General features: G+C 37.3%; 4 protein-coding genes and 1 pseudogene across 4 annotated transcripts; all 5 read right to left on the reverse strand.

Moving 5' to 3' along the window:
* Positions 1 to 1,737: 1,737 nt before the first annotated feature.
* LOC125842484 (probable amidase At4g34880) lies at positions 1,738 to 3,991 on the reverse strand. Its single transcript, XM_049521787.1, has 6 exons — positions 3,758 to 3,991; positions 3,377 to 3,685; positions 3,035 to 3,249; positions 2,696 to 2,938; positions 2,316 to 2,514; positions 1,738 to 2,190 (listed from the first exon to the last, which is right to left on the reverse strand). Exons 1-6 carry the CDS (start codon positions 3,974 to 3,976, stop codon positions 1,837 to 1,839), a joined length of 1,539 nt encoding a protein of 512 aa, XP_049377744.1. The 5' UTR covers positions 3,977 to 3,991; the 3' UTR covers positions 1,738 to 1,836.
* Positions 3,992 to 5,340: 1,349 nt separating this feature from the next.
* Positions 5,341 to 10,198, reverse strand: LOC125842505 (probable amidase At4g34880; annotated as a pseudogene).
* Positions 10,199 to 10,363: 165 nt separating this feature from the next.
* Positions 10,364 to 10,891, reverse strand: LOC125844658 (uncharacterized). The gene has a single exon (XM_049523976.1). The coding sequence runs from the start codon at positions 10,889 to 10,891 to the stop codon at positions 10,364 to 10,366; it is 528 nt and encodes a 175-aa protein (XP_049379933.1).
* Positions 10,892 to 11,067: 176 nt separating this feature from the next.
* LOC125842541 (uncharacterized) lies at positions 11,068 to 13,744 on the reverse strand. Its single transcript, XM_049521851.1, has 4 exons — positions 13,520 to 13,744; positions 12,869 to 13,002; positions 12,319 to 12,635; positions 11,068 to 11,633 (listed from the first exon to the last, which is right to left on the reverse strand). Exons 1-4 carry the CDS (start codon positions 13,668 to 13,670, stop codon positions 11,282 to 11,284), a joined length of 954 nt encoding a protein of 317 aa, XP_049377808.1. The 5' UTR covers positions 13,671 to 13,744; the 3' UTR covers positions 11,068 to 11,281.
* A 2,443-nt stretch (positions 13,745 to 16,187) lies between these two features.
* Positions 16,188 to 18,635, reverse strand: LOC125842515 (eukaryotic translation initiation factor 4B3). Its single transcript, XM_049521819.1, has 2 exons — positions 17,359 to 18,635; positions 16,188 to 16,537 (listed from the first exon to the last, which is right to left on the reverse strand). The coding sequence occupies exons 1-2, from the start codon at positions 18,555 to 18,557 to the stop codon at positions 16,459 to 16,461; spliced, it is 1,278 nt and encodes a 425-aa protein (XP_049377776.1). The 5' UTR covers positions 18,558 to 18,635; the 3' UTR covers positions 16,188 to 16,458.
* Between the last annotated feature and the right edge of the window lie 181 nt (positions 18,636 to 18,816).

Genomic DNA, 18,816 nt, shown 5'->3' on the forward strand with positions numbered 1-18,816 from the left:
TCGAGGATCGGGATGAAAAAATAAAAATTTGAAGTTGAAAATATTTTTTAAAAACAAACTTAAATTTTTTTCTTTTTGAAGGGGGTTGGGGGGCTGATAGGGGGTTTGATAGGGGGGCTGATTGGGTGAGGGGTAAAAAAATAAAAAATTGAAATTAGAAATATCTTTTAAAAATAATTTTTAATATTTTTTTGGAAGGGGGTGGGGGTAGGGGTAAAAAAATTGAATTTAAAAACAAGCTTTAAATTTTTATTTTTTTTGGGGGGAGGGGTGGTTGGGAGNGGGGGGGGGGGGTTGGTTGGGGGTGGTTTGAGGGTACGGACAAAATAAAATGATTTTTTCAACAAAAAAATAATTGTAATTTGAAGTTGAAGAGAGTTTTGGAAAATGTTTTCCTTAAATTTAGAAGGGAAGTTATTTTCCTTAAATTTGAGGAAAATGAGTTGATTTGGAAAACATTTGCCAAAACATTTAGCCAACCAAACATGAGAAAATTGAAAAACATTTTCCGGAAAATATTTTCCTTCATACCAAACACACCCTTAGTTAGGCATCAATTGCCATCACAAATATTGGACGAAAGCAAGTATTTGTTCAAATCCTACTTTATTTTTTCAATTTGATTTGGTTCTTTTTCATTTCTGTAATCATGATGGGTGTTGGTCCTAAGGGGTCTGATTTGATAATTTGACGAATAATATTTGGTAACGTCTTTGTTTATTAGTTCATCAATTTATTTACTCACCCCATGACTATGCTTAATTAAAGCATCCAAAATCAACCGTCATGGGATCGTTTGGTACAAAGATGCATAATACAGAGATTAGTTTTTATCAAGTGTTTGGTTCATGTTTCCCATTTAATCTTATGTTTGATTTAAAATTCTAGAAAAAAATTCTTTCCTATTATACCCTTGAGTTACTATGAGATTTTATATTTCATTTAATTTATCAAATTAAATACTAAAATATATTTAAAAATTTATTATTAAATTTTGAGGTGTGATATGCCACCATAGAGATCCTTGATAGTACGGTATAACCTTAAACTTAACATAGATTTAAGGCTACTTAAATTGTTCAAATACACAAAACTTATTTTTAAAAAAAAATAGTTCATCGACGAACTACATTTAAAAAAAAACCCGAAAAAACCAACTCAATATAACAAATCAAACATGGAGAAAAAATTATTAATTTGTGAAATCATCAAATTACATGGAACGAATTTAGAGAATTTAAAAGAATATTTATAAATATTCTCATATGAATAAAAAAGAGCATTAAATTACAAAAAAAAAAAATAGGAAAAAAGATTCGGAGATAGTTTAGTAATTTAGGGGTCTTATCCAAGGATTGTTAAACCTTAGATTAGTTATCCCTCCCTTTTCTAGGGATAAAATAAGACCTTGTATGAAGTATAACTAATTCATGGATTAAGTTAAATAAAGTAACCAAACAATGTTTTTGTTGGACTAAATTTTAATCCATGGACTATTTTGATCAATACCTCCTACCAAACGGGTCCTAAAGGTAATGGCAAAAATACTCTTTAATTATGATTTTTTTTTCTTTTTAGATTGACATAATTATTACTATTAAATTGTATATTTATCGAATTATGAATATGTTAAGGGCAAATTTAGGAAAGAAATTAAATACCTTTTTGATTTTGTCGAACATCAATTATTTTGTACGGAAGAGAGTATGATTTTTCAAATTCGATTTTCTTTTCGCTCTTTAAGATTGAGTTACATGCCTCTCTATATTTCAAATAAGAAATGCACACAGCAAACAAAAGGAACGTAGTACATATTTTTCTAATAGTAGTACATTTTCAGGGCAAAAATGTAGGAGGCTTTCTAATTAGAGTTGCTTGCTCAAAGCCATAGGCAATTTCAATTAATTTAGGCTCTGAGCCTTTCAACCCACTAAAACAAGTGCCAATAGGCACCCCTTTGTCATAAGCAGCTGGCACACTAATTGCTGGAAATCCACCAATTGCAAGAACTGCAGCAACACTAGAGCCAGCAGTAACCAATGCATCCAACTTATACTTTTTCATCAACTTTTGGAATCCATTTCTTGTTAATCTTGACAAATTCTTCAAAGCTTTCAATTCTGTTTCCCCAATTCCATTTGTAGATTCAGCTGCCAAAAATATATCTTGACCAAATTCCTTTAGCATCTCCTGAAATGAGAAATCAAAGTTGAGTGACTTTCTGTGAAACTGAAACTTAGTTGGATGACAACTAGTGAAGTTAATTCGGTCATATCGACTCAATCTTGTAGATTATTTGATCATGAATAACGTACCAGTTCGGGATTTTTTTGATTGAAGATTATAATATCTGATAAGGATCGAACAGGGGAATCGATTAGCTCTTTTAGATAAACATTTAAGGCTATCTTGAATTCAGCCAATACTGCTGATGCTTCACCACTCAGATTAAAGTCTAAAATTGTCTCAAGGTTGGCTATCATCACATTGTCTACCAAGACTGCACCTTGTAGCCTGCATTTGAGGAAAACAGGAAATTGTCTGAATGTGGTCTTTACATTCCAACATGATATTAAAATAGGCAGAGATCCTAAATTCAACTCTCACTGCCATCCGTTATATCTTCACAGATTAAGATTTTAGACGTACCTTTTTAACAAATAATGATATCTTCAGAAACAACTAGCTAAGTTACCTTAGTGTTTGGAGATGTTTCTCAAAAGCTTGAGCGAGGGCAGGATTATTAGTGAAATTGAAGAAGGGGTCTCTCACTATTCCAATTCGCTTGCCGTTAAGGCCATCTACTTTCAGAAATTGAGTATAACCACCACGAGGAATGAATTTAGCTGCTGCAGCAGTTGCAGCTGCGTCATTGTGGTCAAAGCCTACGATGGCATCAAGAACATGAACAGCATCTGCTACTGTTCTGCCAATTGGCCTGTTCAACCAACGCATATGACAAGTTAGTATTGTTGTATTGGTATCGTTCAGAAGAAGTATCAAATTAACGGATGTGGATTTAGAATGTGTGTACCCAACAGTGTCTTGTCTAGGTGTAACTGGGATGACCCCTGCTCGACTAGTGAGTCCAATGGTTGGTTTGATGCCTACAACTGCATTGGAACTGGCCGGGCATAAGATTGAACCACGGGTCTCTGTCCCTATTGACACAGATACCATGTTTGCTGCCACTGATATTGCTGATCCACTACTCGAGCCACAAGGGTCCGTGGAGAGAACGTAAGGATTCTGCATAGAAAAAGTGTGTACCTCTCATTAGTTCATTGCATAATTTTCCCATCATAGACTGCTTTTTAGTGGTGTTACTATTCGGAAGTATTTTTTTTTATAGCTCCAGTTGACATATATAACTTACCTTTCCTTGTCCACCTCTAGGACTCCAGCCATTGGGCGCCTTTAGCGTCCGAGAGTGAGCCCACTCACTGAGGCTAGCTTTCCCTAGTACAATCGCACCAGCTCTTCTCAGCTTTGTCACTACACCCGCGTCACGGGGCATCACTGATCCCAGTAATGAAAATGATCCAGCGGTAGTGTTAAGCTTATCTTTTGTTGCAATGTTATCCTTAAGAAGGATTGGAACACCACGCAACATTGACAAAGAGCTTGCTGACTCGTTCCTCTCTTTGTCAGCCCTGTCAGCTTCCAAGAGTGCATCGGGATTTATCTGTTAAAGACATAATTAAGTAAATAAGAATATATTTTTATATGAGATAATTACACATTTCAACATAATTACCTCAATGACACTTTTGAGAACGGGATTAAGCCGTGAAATTTCTCCAAGGTAGAACTCCACGAGCTGCCTCGATGTAAGCTGGTTTTGGCTAAAAGCAAGGTGCAGATCGCTAATGCTAGCTTCTTTAATCGAGAATGCATGGCAAATATCAATATACGACCATCCAAAAAGTGATATGGCCGTAAGAGTAAGTAATGCGGACAAAGAATAAACATTCATGTCAAGCAGACCACCTAAAAAGTGGATCTAATTGCACTTCACTCTCCAAATTATTTATGATATTTGAGTCCACAGGCTCTTTAAAATCTCTATTGAGTAATTTTGGTCAAAGTACTTATGCCGGCGGTATCCGGCAACTGTCTCCTTATATGGAGGTATATTTTAGATCGACTAATTAGATCCTGTGCCTTATTCTTTCTTGAATTAATCAACAAAAGGAATAATTCAGCTGGGTGCTATTATTCTGAAACAGAGAATGAAATCTAGTCATAATAAAGAATGGGTATAGAAGAAGAGTAAAGACATAAATACACAATCAAAGTTGTCCCGTATTTTCATAAAGACACCTTAACTTTCAAAGTGTCCTATCACACCACAGAACTATTTAATATCTTTGTAAATGGGCCATTTTGACCCATTCCCTCGTCTATTTAGTAGTGCGTGTTGCTCACTCCCTATGATGAGAAAAGACCCGACCCGACCCTGTTCTTTGAAGAAAGTCATTTCTCCTTTTCTTTTCTTATTTCTCAACTTTCCCTAAAATCTAAAGAAATAGAAAAGTTTTCTCAACAACTTTAAGTATGAGTGAAATAGGTCTAAAAATAGAGGAGATTAGATAAAGGATTCAATCCAATTACTTTGGAAGTGGGTCCTGAATTTTTGCTGCATCATTGCAGCTTCGAGGGATCCTAAGTTTCCATACACTAAGAACCATTGATTCTTAGGTGAAGTAATACAACGGCCGGTTTAAAACACGGGGCAAGATCTAGTACAGGTGTAAGGGTTGATTAACAGATTAAGCATGCATGGATTAATACTTCTCTACACCGCATAGAATCTCAATTTCCAGGAGCACACAACATGATGGAAGCGGAGCCCTCCCCATTGGACAAAATGAAGAAATAAATGTTAATGTTCCCTTTGTTGTTTTCCTAATATTGGTAGTTGAGATATTGTTAGGATATTATAGTTTTTCGTTGTTACAGGTTGATCTTGCTTGGAAAAAACCATGAAATCAAAAAATTAGGGCTATTTTGGGTTTAAAATTGGGGAAGATGACATAAATTGATTATATAATTAATAATAAAGAAAGCTAATAACACGTGGCACTTTTAAATTGGTCCATGGCAGTGAAAGCACGGAATGACGCGCCTCACGTGCGTGGTAACAACCCAGACGAGGGAATGGGTCAAAATGGCCCATTTACAACGATATTAAATAGTTCTGTGGGGTGATAGGACACTTTGAAAGTTAAGGTGTCTTTATGCAAATACGGGACAACTTTGATTGTGTCTTTATGTCTTTTCTCTATAGAAGAATAAAAATAAAAAATAAAAAAAATCCTCAACAGGGGATCGGAAGATAACAATTAAGTGAGAAACAATGTCTCTGAAATTGGGGGGAAAAAAGAAGGAAACAATTTAGCACAAATAGTCAAACTTGAAGAAACTGTTTTGACTACAACTAAGAGATTTAGCATTGTGCAGTAAAATAAAAGCATTCTATTCTATTAGTTCAACATTGCACCATTAGCTCCACATTCAGCAGCAAGCAACGTTCTTTGCTTTCTTCATTCCAAATATACTCAATCTTCAGGGTAAAGCAATATTAAATTACAGAAGGAGGTCGTCGAACTTTGCTAGATTGCTCAAAGGCATAGGCAATTTCAATCACCTTTGGTTCAGTACCCTTCAAACCTCCAAAACAGATGCCAAATGGCATGCCATCACTTTCATACCCGGCTGGAATGGTTATTACTGGGTAGCCACCTCTTGCAAAAACGGGAGAGGCACGTGAACCAGGCACGACCATTGCATCAAGCTCATGGTGGTTCATCATTTTCTCAAATCCATTTTGTGAAAAGCTTTTCAACTTCTCCACAACTTTCTTCTCTTCTTCTCCATATCCGTCTGTCTTCTCGGCTTCTATAAAAGTATGTTGGTCAAACTCAGCAAGTTTTTCCTGTAATCAAAAGGTTCATTGGACATTTTCATGTTACTTCATAGTATGTAAACCACAAAAAACAAATGACAATTTTTATTCCACTTCCATCCAACTGTTCCTGTTTCTTGATATTAGTTTTACTTAATGACTAAAGACCTTTGTTGCAAAGTAAAGTGTGTACCAACTCAGAGTTGCGTTCATTAAAAGCGATAATGTCGGCCAATGACCTGACAGGAGAAGTAATCAACTCTTTCAGGTGAGCATTGATTGAGCTCTTGAATTCAGCCATCATCACCAACGCTTCACCGCTGTGATTTGAATCCATAATCTCTTCAATATGTTGTATGCTCAGGTTGTCTACCAGAACTGCTCCTTCTTGTCTTAAATTCCAACATCAAGTCCACCAAATAATTACAAATAAAACGAACTAAATAGGACTTGTTATTTTTATTTGTGATTTTGCAGATAAAAGGTGACTTTGAGGTAACAAAGCTTCATACCTTAACAAATCTAGGTGATGCTCAAAAGCTGATTTTTCGATTGCTCCATGTATCATTTCCACAAATGGGTGTCTGACAATGCCTATTCGCTTCCCTTTTAGACCATCTTCCACGAGAAACTGTTTGTAGCCACCCTCAGGAATATATTTAGCTGCTTCCGCGGTGACTTCATCTCTTGGATCTGATCCAACAATTACATCAAGCATGTAAACTGCATCTGTAACATTCCTGCATATAGGCCTGAATAACAAGGAAATGTTCTGTTTAACACAGCTTCCTTAAAAATTAACATCAATTTCCTGAACACACCTTCACTTGTGCAATGATATGATAACAGAACACTGGTCAGATTTCGGATAATTACTCTTCTACTTCTTGTGTTAATCAACAACAACAACATACCCAGTGAAATCCCACTAGGTGGGGTCTGGGGAGGGTAGAGTGTACGCAGACCTTGCCACTACCTCGTGCGAGGTAGAGAGGCTGTTTCCGAAAGACCCTCAGCTCAGGTACATCAAATCCAAGTAAAAGGCGAGGAAGACAGTGTATATACATACCATCCAATACGAAAGATAATATACAATCAACAAAGGAAGACAATAACATCAATAAACAATGAGAGAAGTGAAACGCAATAAACAACAAAAGGCTATCGATATCACAGACAAGAACTGCAATTGCAAGACTAGGACTACTACACACGCTAACAACCCCTACCCTTGCAAGGAGAGACAACACGCTAGCCCTACTAACCTTCAACCTTAATACGAGACCTCCACTCCTTCCTATCTAGAGTCATGTCTTCGGTAATGTGAAGCTGAGCCAAGTCCTGTCTAATCACCTCTCCCCAATACTTCTTAGGCCTACCTCTACCCCTCTGCGTACCCTCTACAATCAGCCCCTCACACCTCCTCACTGGGGCGTCTGCGCCCCGTCTCTGCACATGACCAAACTATCTCAGTCTCGCTTCCCTCAACTTGTCCACCACAGAGGCCACTCCCACCTTCTCCCGGATAACTTCATTCCTAATCTTATCACTCCTAGTATGCCTACACATCCATCTCAACATCCTCATCTCCGCAACCTGCATTTTCTGAACATGTGAGTTCTTGACTGGCCAACACTCCGCTCCATACAACAAGGCCGGTCTAACTACCACTCTGTAGAACTTACCTTTAAGTCTAGGTGGAATTTTCTTATCACACAAGACTCCAGAGGCAAGCCTCCATTTCATCCAATGAAACCCCAATGCGATGTGTGACATCATCATCGATGTCGCCACTTCCTTGTATTACAGACCCAAGATACTTGAAACTTTCTTTCTTAGGAATGATCTGTGTGGCAAGTCTCACTTCTACATCTGCCTCATCCAACGCATCACTAATTTGCACCCCAAATATTCTGTTTTGGTCCTACTCAACTTAAACCCTTTGGACTCAAGCGTTTGTCTTCACACCTCCAACCTCGCATTAACTCTGTCCCAATCAGTACTATGTCATCTGCAAATAACATACACCATGGGACCTCCTCCTGAATAGACCGCGTCAACTCATCCATCACCAAAGCAAATAGAAAAGGGCTAAGGACTGATCCTTGGTGCAACCCCATCTCAACTGGGAAATGTTCCGAGTCACCTCCAACCGTTCTAACCCGAGTCTTGGCTCCACCGTACATGTCCTTTATCGCCCTAATATAAATCATCGGGACACCTTTAGCCTCCAAGCACCTCCAGAGGACATTCCTCGGTACTTTGTCATAGGCCTTTTCAAGGTCAATGAACACCATATGTAGGTCTCTCTTCCTTTCTCTATATTTTTCTACCAGTCTTCGCATAAGATGAATGGCTTCGGTCGTCGATCGTCCCGGCATGAATCCAAACTGATTCTCAGAAATGGACACCCCTCTTCTCACCCTCATCTCCACCACTCTCTCCCAAATCTTCATAGTATGGCTTAGCAATTTGATACCCCTGTAGTTGTTACAGTTCTGGATATCACCCTGGTTTTTATACAACGGAACCATTGTACTCCACCTCCATTCATCAGGCATCTTTGCTGTCTTAAAAATAACATTAAACAACCCAGTCAACCACTCTATACCTGCCTTGTCCGTGCTCTTCCAAAAATCCACCGGAATCTCATCGGGTCCGGTCGCTCTTCCCCTGCTCATCCTACTAATAGCACGTATAACCTCCTCGCTCCTAAAACACCTGCAGTACCCAAAGTCCCGAAGTCTTTCCGAGTGTGCCAAATCACCCAACACAATGTCTCCGCCCCCTTCTTGTGTTAATCAGTAGTAATAAATTTAAAGAAAGCAAGTAAAGAAAATACGCTCACCCAACAGTGTCCCAGAGGGGCGTCATTGGTATGATCCCTGCCCGACTTGTGAGCCCAACAGTAGGTTTCAGCCCTACAACTGAGTTTTGATCCGCTGGACAGATGATGGAGCAGTGAGTTTCAGTCCCAGGAGAGACTGCTGCCATATTTGCAGCAACAGATATTGCACAGCCACTACTTGATCTACATGGTGATCCAGACGGGCAATAAGGATTTTGAAAAGGTAAATGTAATACATTCTTTGGAGGAGCTATTAGATGCTTGTTATTTTAAAAATTGGATAGTTAGTCTTAGGAAGCTCGAAGATGATATATAATACTCTTCCTAGCTTTACCAATAAGAAGACGTATTCAATTCTATACTAATAGTTCTGAAGCATAAAAGATTATCCAGACAAGGAGCTTTAGGCTGGTAATCTGCACAATCTATCGACAAAATATAGTCATCTCCTTTCAGAACTATAGCTTCTTACTCTGTCTACATTTCTCAAATTATTTTTCACGTTTTGCTTTCTTGTTAGCTGTAAGTGACACATACGACCAAGGAGTTTCAATCCGGAAACAAAGATTAAGTGATGAAATTAGAACTAGGCTGGAATATCTTTCTCATGTCACATGCAGCTAGCGATAGACCATAGATTTTGAAAAATTATCTTTAAATATTTTCAAGTTTCGAATATCTGGTTAAGACCAATATTTATCCAGTTTTGGGGTCAAAGTTTTTAGGTGTAAAATGCATGTGTAAACCTCAAAATTTCAAGTTCCACCTTCAAAATCTATGGCCAAACGAGAGCCCCTAGGATCTATGGGAAGAGAGCATCATCATATATATCAATTGATCAAAGATGTTTCTCTAATAAAGAAAAGGAGAAAAAGAGTAACGAACCACTCCTTGTCCAGATCGAGCACACCAGCCATTAGGAAGAACGAAACTTGTACCATTCACTCATACTAGCTTTTCCCAAAATAATAGCACCTGCATTTCTCAATTTCTCCACCACTCCAGCATCTCGCCTCACTTCAGATTCCAGCAGAGCATATGAACCCGCAGTAGTATTCAACTTATCCTTTGTCCCAAATGTATCCTTAAGAAGCACTGGGATTCCATGTAACTCCCCTAAAAAGCTTCCAGTTTCACTACTGTCAACTCTGTTTCGGTCAGCCTCATCAGCTGCCTCCGGGTTTACCTCGATAATCCCGCGAAGCAGCGGATTTAGGGTTTCGATTTGGTGAAGGTAAAAGTCGACTAATTTTCTTGCGGTGAGTTTGCCTTGAGCAAATGCTTGGTGGATTTCTTTAATGCTGGCTTCTTCAATCTTGAAAACCGAGCAGCCTTCCATCTTTGTTTTTCTGATTCATGATAATTAGTGGAGATTTATCATCAACCTCTACTCCCTTGCCATGTGCATAATTCGTATGAAGCTACCTTTGCTTGAAGTCTCAAACATAGAGCCGGTAGTCTTGGGGATTACTTATTATTTTAAGCTTTAAGCCAGCTGTATTTGGTGCCCCAAGAAAATGTTGAAGTGTAATGTTTTTTTTTTTTTTTGGTAACAACTGTAAAATATTACCATAACCACCAAAGAACATATACAAATAAAAGAGCACCTATTTCTGAAATAGAGAATAGGCCTCTAACAAAACAAAATACCTAGTTACATAACAAATGCTGAATAAAGTGTCTACATTTATTTGCTCTCTTAGAACTACTAAGGAAGTGTAATCTTCACTGATTTCTTTCTTTATCTGTGTTACTGCCTCTTCCGTATGTACACGTATGTCTCTAAATCTCCTCCAATTCCTAGCACGCCAAGTGTGGTATATGATTGCTCCGCAGATAGCTGCCATGATCTCTTTTTTGAATTGCTTCCAACGATTCCCTTTTATGTTTTCCAGGACCTGTACAATACCAATATTATGCACTGGTACTTCTGTCCATTGTTGCATAGCTTGCCACACAGTTGATGTCCATTTGCAATCTTCAAAGAGATGAACATTAGTCTCCATTACTTTTTCCTCACATAAACAACATGCATTATCCTCCACATGAATCTGCAGTCTCAACTTTCTTTCCTGTGTGAGTAATCTTCCTTGAACTGCTAACCATGTCATGAATCTATGCTTTGGTATAGCCATTGAAGTGTAATGTTGACGGATAGGAAATTAAAAAAAACTTTCATTCAATTTCATCTTTACTATACCAGCTTGCAAACAGAAAATAAAATTGTAATATTGACATTTTGAGATGGCAAAAGTGTAATGTTGACAAGCTTATTGTGGGAAAATAAGAGGTATCAAATGAAGTTCCACCGTACGGAAAATTTCAAAGTAGTTCTTTATTTTCATACTGTAGCAATCAACAATGATTTTGGGAATCAGTAACATCAATAACATACGATTCCAAAATACTATGTAGACACAAGTATACGCCAACAACGTATTACTAAATAGAGAGTAATATAAACGTGATTAACTCAACTACAAATCAATTAAAAGTACACTAAGAAGTGAAATTAATACTAATAATCACTTGCAAGGGTTGAACTTGCAAGTAGTTCTTCCATTTCCAGAATTAGCCCTCAAGAAATTCAAAGCTGTATGCATAACTTGTTGAGTTGATCCCATTAATGCCCAATTCATATGTTGAATAACACTCAATGGATGATAAGGAAATTGTACACTGTTATAAGAATTCAAAAGTGCAGTTGTCCCTTCTCTTAACAAAGTTTTATAAGGTTCTCCTCTGCCTTGCATTCCTTCCCATAATGTTATATCACTTCCATATTTTCTAGCAGCAATCAGCCCAAATACAACACCTACTTTCAAATCTGGATTTATTACTTTCCAGTAGCAGCGGTATTCTGGCATCATCCAACTCCTACAGGTAAAAAAAACGTCACATTTCTATATTTAAAATAATGTAATTTTAACTTTGTGCCTAGTCAAAAGTTCTTGTTGTACAAATGTTGTCATTGTGTAACAAAATTGTACTAATTTCTTTATCTGATGTCAATATTTAAACAATGTTTTTAGCCCTGTTTGACTATGCTCCACCGACGCTGGGAAAAAATTTATAGCAACAAAAGTAGTTAAAGATGTGAGCAAATAATGGTCCAGATGTACAGACCCCATAAAGACAATTCCTTTTTAAAGAGAGTAGTTTAGCTATGCATTTACTGCTACAGTGTAAAAGATTTTGCATAACTGTGAATTTAAATGGTTGTAGTAAGGTGTCGTTTGGTAGTTGGTTTGGAGATCAATCATGCATGTATTAAATTCTGCACAAGTGATACCACATTTAGCAGCTAGTTAAGAGGTAAATTATTCATGTATAAAATTAATATGATGTTTGGTTTGCAATCTAACACCCGCATAACTAATCACTGCATAAAATAATACATAAATTCCCTTATAACTAATCAATATATTACTTATACCTGCATAACTTTAACCAACTACCAAAACGACCCCTAAAAGCGTTTTATATTTCATGTTACTAATCTCACTTTTTAACATATGAATATATCTTCTAGGTGACGTTATCAAGAAAATGTTAGACTTACTGATGTGGGCAAGCTGAAGCATCCAAATAGGGGAAATGAGGCATTGGGGGTAAAGGAGGCCATGAGGGTAAATGAGGCAATGAGGGAGTAGGTGGATATGGAAGTGTTGATGGTGGTGTAGCAGGGGAAACAGGGTTGGGGTGTGGCTGTGGGTATGAAAATTTTGGACAGAAAGACATTGGATCTGAAGGCTGAGAAATCAAAGGATCAATTGTGTACATATTCATATCAAACATCCTAAATATTAATCTTGGTGACTTTCCTGGTCCTCCTCCTGTCCCACATCCTCTTTTCCCTTGCTCATTACTGCTTGTAACCTGTGGAACAATAATAACAATTACGCCTCAATCTCAAACAATCTGAGGTCGATCATATGAATCTTCATTCATAGTGTCACTTCATTTAAGCTCATCAGTCTCATGCTAATGTCATGACGAGTTGATTTCTCAGATGTTTAGTGTGTTGAAGTAAAATGGAATCAAGAAGAAAAGTGACTTTCTGAGAAATCAACCGTCGGTATAGAAAAAAAAATGAAGTACTTTAGATAAACCTGTGCAACACAGCCACTCAAATCTGGATTTCCATCAAACTTCATGGCAAAATTTCCTAGCCAATTTGTTGTATCTTCTCCCCATGTTGTCATTTGTCCATTGTTGTCTGGGCACGCCATTGCTACATTTATTCCTGCACACAATTTGGCACTCAAAAACTTAAGTAACAATGCTAGTAAGAAGAGGATTCTTTTCGAGTCTAATCAAGATTCAAGACTGAAAAGGGAGCTTTGATGCAATGTAAAGAGTCTTTGTCATAGATTCAAACAGTGGAAAGTAACTCTTCCAGAAATGTAAGGTAAAACTACGTACAATAAACCCATTGCGATCCAACCCTTTCCCGATCCTATGCACAGCAGGAGCTTTATGCACTATGCTGCCCTTATAACCAAGATTTTCAAGATTCAATTTTTCTGTTATAATCCAAGAATATCAAGAAGTAGGACAAAACATTGGATAAGAAATATCAAAAAACCCTGTCCATAACGGGAGCTTTGTGCACCATCCTGCCTTTTAATCAAGATTTTCAAGACTCGATTTTTCTGTTTTAATCAAGAAGCAGGACAAAACATTGGATAAGAAGTACCAAAAACAGAGTTGATTATAATGTCATATGGGAACTTAAGTAGTAATTAAATAGTTTTAGTTACCATTTAGAGGATAATCAAAGAGAGAGATTTGGCCATCTTTGCATTGGTCACAGAAGACAGTTCCAGAGACCATAGTATAACCATGAATTCCCCGAATGGCTGCTGCAACAATTAGAAAAGCTGTAAAGTAAAGTTTTTGTGACCAATCCATGATGTTCTTTTGAGTTCTGATGGCAAGAGAAATATGGAGTACTTAAGTAGTAGCCAGTAATGGGTTGGTTTCGACCCCAATCTTGAATGTGAACAAAAAAAAAAAGTAGGGAAGGAATTTATGAAGCTTTGGTTACACAGCAACACTCAACTGTCTCAATTAATGAGTTTTTTGAAAAATTGGCAAGTACTATTCCCTCCCTCTGTTTCAAAATAAGTGTCGTTGTAGCTCATTTCATATCTATTTTAAAAGAATGTAAGGTATAGTTTACTAAATTACTCAATTTACTGTATTTTTCTTGAGATTTTAGAAGTATTACTTATTTAATACTCACAAGGATATAGTTTAAAACAACTATTGTTATTTTTGTCTTGATTTTTTTAAGCGATATTTATTTTGTGAGGGAGGCAGTATATTGGTACGGAAATTCATTTAAGATATGGTAAAAATCATTATGATCCAGCTTTTTATTGCAATCACCGACCTTTCTTATTTGCCATACTGCTTTATGTACAGATGGTACATAATTATAGACATAATTGCAAATTAAACTAGTAGTCTTTTAGAAACTTAGTTTCATGATCACTTAAATATCCTTCAAATTAATGTATCCATGTGTTTTAGGAACCATGAATATAATCGTTTTTAATTAAAGTGTCAATTTTAAAGATTCTTGATGACCCATTACAACTTAATTGTACAACTACTTTTGGATCAAGCGTTGAGGCATGTACGCAATAACAATTATTCTCTTTTAGGACTTTCGATCAAGCGTTGAGAAATGTGGATAGTTGTACTTTTAGGACTAAGTAAGACAGACATTGAGGGAAAAATAGAAATAAAGCTCCCATATTCTTTCTACAATACATCATTATTAAGCATTCGTTAAAAATTAAACCAAGAGTCATATGTCTCATGTGACAAGAATTGCTCATAAGAAAATGAATTATTTATTTAATTATACAAATGTGAAACGAAAGAAAGTTGCAATTACAGCTATGACTTTCAAATTGAGGAAACATAAAGTGTAAATATGCAATAATAATAGACAACATCTTGTTGAGAAATGCAGTTTCCAGTTGAACGTTGACAAACAGAGTAAAAAGCAGGTCCACTTTTGGGTTATAAAGGGATATCCGGTTGATGTGTGTGTGGTAATTATATAATAGTATCTCTTACGGTTGATGGTTAGTTGATTATCTAATTTTTCTTATCAAAATTGTTATTACTTTTCTCTTCTTTTGTTTTAATTAACATACTATTTATTGTTTACTGTTATTTCTTAAATTTGATTTTTTTTCCTATACCTAATTTGATACTTTCTTTTTTAGTCTGTTTCAAAAGAATGATCTTTTTCCATTTTTGGTAATATTTTAATTTCAGCTTTCCACGTACCATTTTTAAGGCCACAAGACTAAAGAACAATTTTGTATATTTGACATAACTTTAATTTAGGACCATAAGATTCTGAAGTCTTTTTTATTTTCTTAAACTCCGTATCAACTCAAACTAGGTCACTCTTTTTGAAATAGAGGGAGTATAATATACTTGAGTTGAGGATCTATTAATAAAAGTAGGAAATAAGATTACATACATATCACTCTTTAATTTGATTTCCATTTGTAAATTTACCGTGGTTGATGCATAACATATTAGAGAGCCGTCCGAGTCGTGTGGACTGTGGAGCATTCATGAATAACATTAGCTAAAGAAAACAATAACAATAGAACTACAAATGACACAATGATGTGCTGTCGTACCATGAAAATGTATTATGATTGATAATTAGAGACATTATTACTTAATAGTAATGTAATTAACGTGTCAACACATCGCAAAAGGACTAATCTATCTCTGAAGATAAAATGTGTAATCTGAAGATCGCCACGTATCTTGGATAATGAATGGACCTATTTCTTAGACTAAAGTTGTCCGCTTATTTTATAATTGTAAAATGACAAGGGAAATAGTTGACAATTACGTTTTAGTTCCAATATAGCTTTAGCTTTAGATGTTAGGTGAAATTGTTGCAAATAGTTCTTTAAGAAAATCGAAGTTACAGTTTCTTATCATAATGTCTTTTGATCTCTTGCCGACCAACTCGATACCAGGGAACACACAGCAAATGATCATGTTGTCCAAAGAATTTAAACTATAACACGCATTACTATTTTATTCTAACTTCTTTGATGTGTTACTCGAACTAAAAACATTTCAAAAACAGATAATATGCATATAATCTATTATCCGATGAAATATTGATATATAAGCAAATTATTTTTTTGTACTAACCATGATATGTTATTAAAAGAAAGCTCATATAAAGCATAACCCACTAGAGACAAAACGTTAGTATTTCTTAAATTTAAAGTCTAGAAGAAGCAGAGTGAGGAGATGAGAGTTCAATAAAGAAGAATCTTCATTCCAGTTAGAACTTAGAACATCTATTTTATACTAACAAGAACAGAACATGATAAGAATCACGGAAAAAGTCCAAAAATAAATTAAGAGTGATCATCAAAAATCAAAATCTATCATCTTTAACAGTCTTTATCCCCTTTGTGTTCCACACCCTAAGAATGATGCTTAAGAACAAACAATTCTAAATTGAGTCAACAGAAAAAAGAACAAACATAAATAGCAAAATGATAATGTTGGTGTAGGTACACAGAAAACAAAACACTAAGAATAACAAGTTCTATCAAAATTGCCTCAATGCTTCGCATCACATGAATCTATTTCAAACTCTGAAGGAAACATAGCTCATAAACTTTTACTTCCTTTGGCATCATATTTGTGGTTCACCACCAGATTCAGCAGTTTCCTTTACAGTTTCTTCAACAGCCCCGTTTACAGTTTCCTCAGCACTACAACAAAACATTACAAAAATGAGTGTCAGGAACCATGTCATTTAGGTACAAGACTGGTGCACAATCAGCAAAGTATGTAAAACTCAAAGCTGCGGCTCAAACAAAACAGAGGAACAAGAGAGAAAGTTCCCCCATCCACAGCATAATCGACCCAATCCTATCTGACTCCAAGTTGACTCCTTGCCAGAAAATGCACTAACCAGAAGCAAGAATCAGCACATCAAGCATTTTAAAGCCTCATTCTTTTCACAAGTTAGTTAGAGTTTGTACAAAATCATTTGTATACATTTTGCATCCAAACCCCCACTTTATTACCCTAAATTAGGAGGAAATGCATCGAATACAAATGTTCCTCTGAGGCCAATACATGGGAAAAAGGGGAAGGCAGCTTTTTACTGCATTGCTCGACACCAAGGTGGTTCACTAAGTCCTACCAATGAGTGTCAGGTCCAAGAGCTGGTTAATAATCATTCAATATCAAGCAAGCAGATAAAAAACTAGTGTCATCAATGGCTTTACAACTACACTTGGACTATGTGAATACACGACTACATCATACTTGGTACACACCATGCTCTAGCATATGGGAGTATAGGGAGTTAGATTTAGGGAAATCCAGCAAACAATAAAAGTAAGCTTAACATAACTTGTTAAACCCCTAAACAAGGCTACACAAATATCTATAACCAATTAACTAGTCACAGTATATTTTGCGAATAGCAAGCAGTAATAATCAATGAAGTCACGAAAAATTAAACAGCAATCAGCATACAAAAAGCGTTGATAAATCTAGAATCTAACATAAGAATCCATCAGACCTGGAAGGAGGAACTTCATTCAACTCGGGCTTCCTCCAACTCTTCTCGGTCTTGTCCTCGCGAAAAATCAGCTTCCCGTTAGGACTCCCCCAAGCTTTCTTTACAATCGGAGCACCATCACTGGACTCAGAAGCCTCCTTTACCTTCAAAGACTCAAGCTTTTGGTCAATCTCCTTCCAATCCTGTCCCTTCTCCTTCAATACCTCCTCTCTTGGTCTAGCTGCCCCAAATGGATTAGCCCCTTTCGGCTTCGCCACAGGGACAGGCGCAGGCTCATTACCGTTCTGCTGTCCTTCACTCAACGGCAATGTCCTTGGTTGCAAATTCAACTTTGGCCTACCACCACCAGCAGAAACTCCGTTCTCTTCTCTCTTCTTCCCCCAATTTTCTGAATCCACGCCACCGTTGGAATCATAGCCGCCTCTTCTTTCCCTTAAACTGTCGAATGCACCACCACCGGAGGCAAATCTCCGTCCACCTTCCTCTTCCTTCCTTTTGGTCCACCGATCCGAATCGGAATCACTACCGTTTGACCCAAAACTCCCTCTCCTATCAAATCTTCGACCAGAAGAAGGTACAAATGCTTTATTCGCAGCCCAATTATCAGATTCATCAGCTTTAGACTGGGAATCGGAGAAAAAACCTCCCCTTTCACCCCTCTCCCCTCTTCTTTCAAAACCATTACCAGCCGATGTTTTCTTAGCTGCACCCCAATCATCAGTCTCGTCGGCACGAGAGGGAGCAATTTCCCTATCGGTATCCCTTCGGAACCCTCCCTGCCTACGAGAATCGTCCGACGAACCCCTCCCCCCTTGCCTGTCGTAACCGTACGATCTGAAACCACCTCCGAGTCGAGACTGGTCAAGTTCCTCCGCAGTACGCTCGCGAGGACCGGTGGGGAGCATCAAGACTTCCTCCGGTGTCAGGCCTTTGGTTGCCGCAGCGGCGGCAGTTTGAGACTGCTTAGCAGCGCTATAAGTGCTGAACTCCTGAAGGGATAGGGTTTGTGGCTTCTTCTTCTTCGTTTTGGTGGTGGCGGCAGCGGCCAAAGATGGAAAATCGGCAAGGCCACCGGCACCGCCGCCATTGGAGTGATTTTCAACCTTCACTGACTCTTCCCTTTGAAGCTCCAACTCGTTCTCCTCCGAATCAAGTGCCCACGCGCCTGGTTTTGCCCACGCGCTCACGGTTGCCGCCATGTTTGCTCTTTGCTATTGCTCTTTGGACTCTCTAACTCTGTGTAGGTTTTTTTTGAGAGAATTCGCTTTCGTTTCAAGCGAAGAAATAGGTTTTTAGGATCTGTTGATTTAATCCAACGGTCAACGTGCGATAAGAAACGATTTTACGGAATAGATTCGTCTTGATCAACGGTCGATGTTAACTCCTTCGTCTGAAAGGAAAAGGACTTTGCGTTGATTATATAATTTTTATTTTTATTTTTATTCAAGACGTGTAAAT

The sequence above is a fragment of the Solanum stenotomum genome, chromosome 1, assembly GCF_019186545.1.
Source record: "Solanum stenotomum isolate F172 chromosome 1, ASM1918654v1, whole genome shotgun sequence".
Lineage (NCBI taxonomy): Eukaryota > Viridiplantae > Streptophyta > Magnoliopsida > Solanales > Solanaceae > Solanum > Solanum stenotomum.

Bases quoted from the DNA above. Each gene is read 5' to 3' on its own strand.
- LOC125842484 (XM_049521787.1), bottom strand. From the start codon at position 3,976: ATGAATGTTTATTCTTTGTCCGCATTACTTACTCTTACGGCCATATCA. The intron at 3,686-3,757 runs GTAATTATGTTG...TGTCTTTAACAG, and splicing joins TTCTCAAAAGTGTCATTGAG to ATAAATCCCGATGCACTCTT. The intron at 3,250-3,376 runs GTAAGTTATATA...TTTTCTATGCAG, and splicing joins CTAGAGGTGGACAAGGAAAG to AATCCTTACGTTCTCTCCAC.
- LOC125844658 (XM_049523976.1), bottom strand. From the start codon at position 10,891: ATGGCTATACCAAAGCATAGATTCATGACATGGTTAGCAGTTCAAGGA.
- LOC125842541 (XM_049521851.1), bottom strand. From the start codon at position 13,670: ATGGATTGGTCACAAAAACTTTACTTTACAGCTTTTCTAATTGTTGCA. The intron at 12,636-12,868 runs GTTTATCTAAAG...ATTGTTCCACAG, and splicing joins TGAGTGGCTGTGTTGCACAG to GTTACAAGCAGTAATGAGCA. The intron at 11,634-12,318 runs GTAAGTCTAACA...TTTTACCTGTAG, and splicing joins GCTTCAGCTTGCCCACATCA to GAGTTGGATGATGCCAGAAT.
- LOC125842515 (XM_049521819.1), bottom strand. From the start codon at position 18,557: ATGGCGGCAACCGTGAGCGCGTGGGCAAAACCAGGCGCGTGGGCACTT. The intron at 16,538-17,358 runs GTCTGATGGATT...GTTTTGTTGTAG, and splicing joins AATGAAGTTCCTCCTTCCAG to TGCTGAGGAAACTGTAAACG.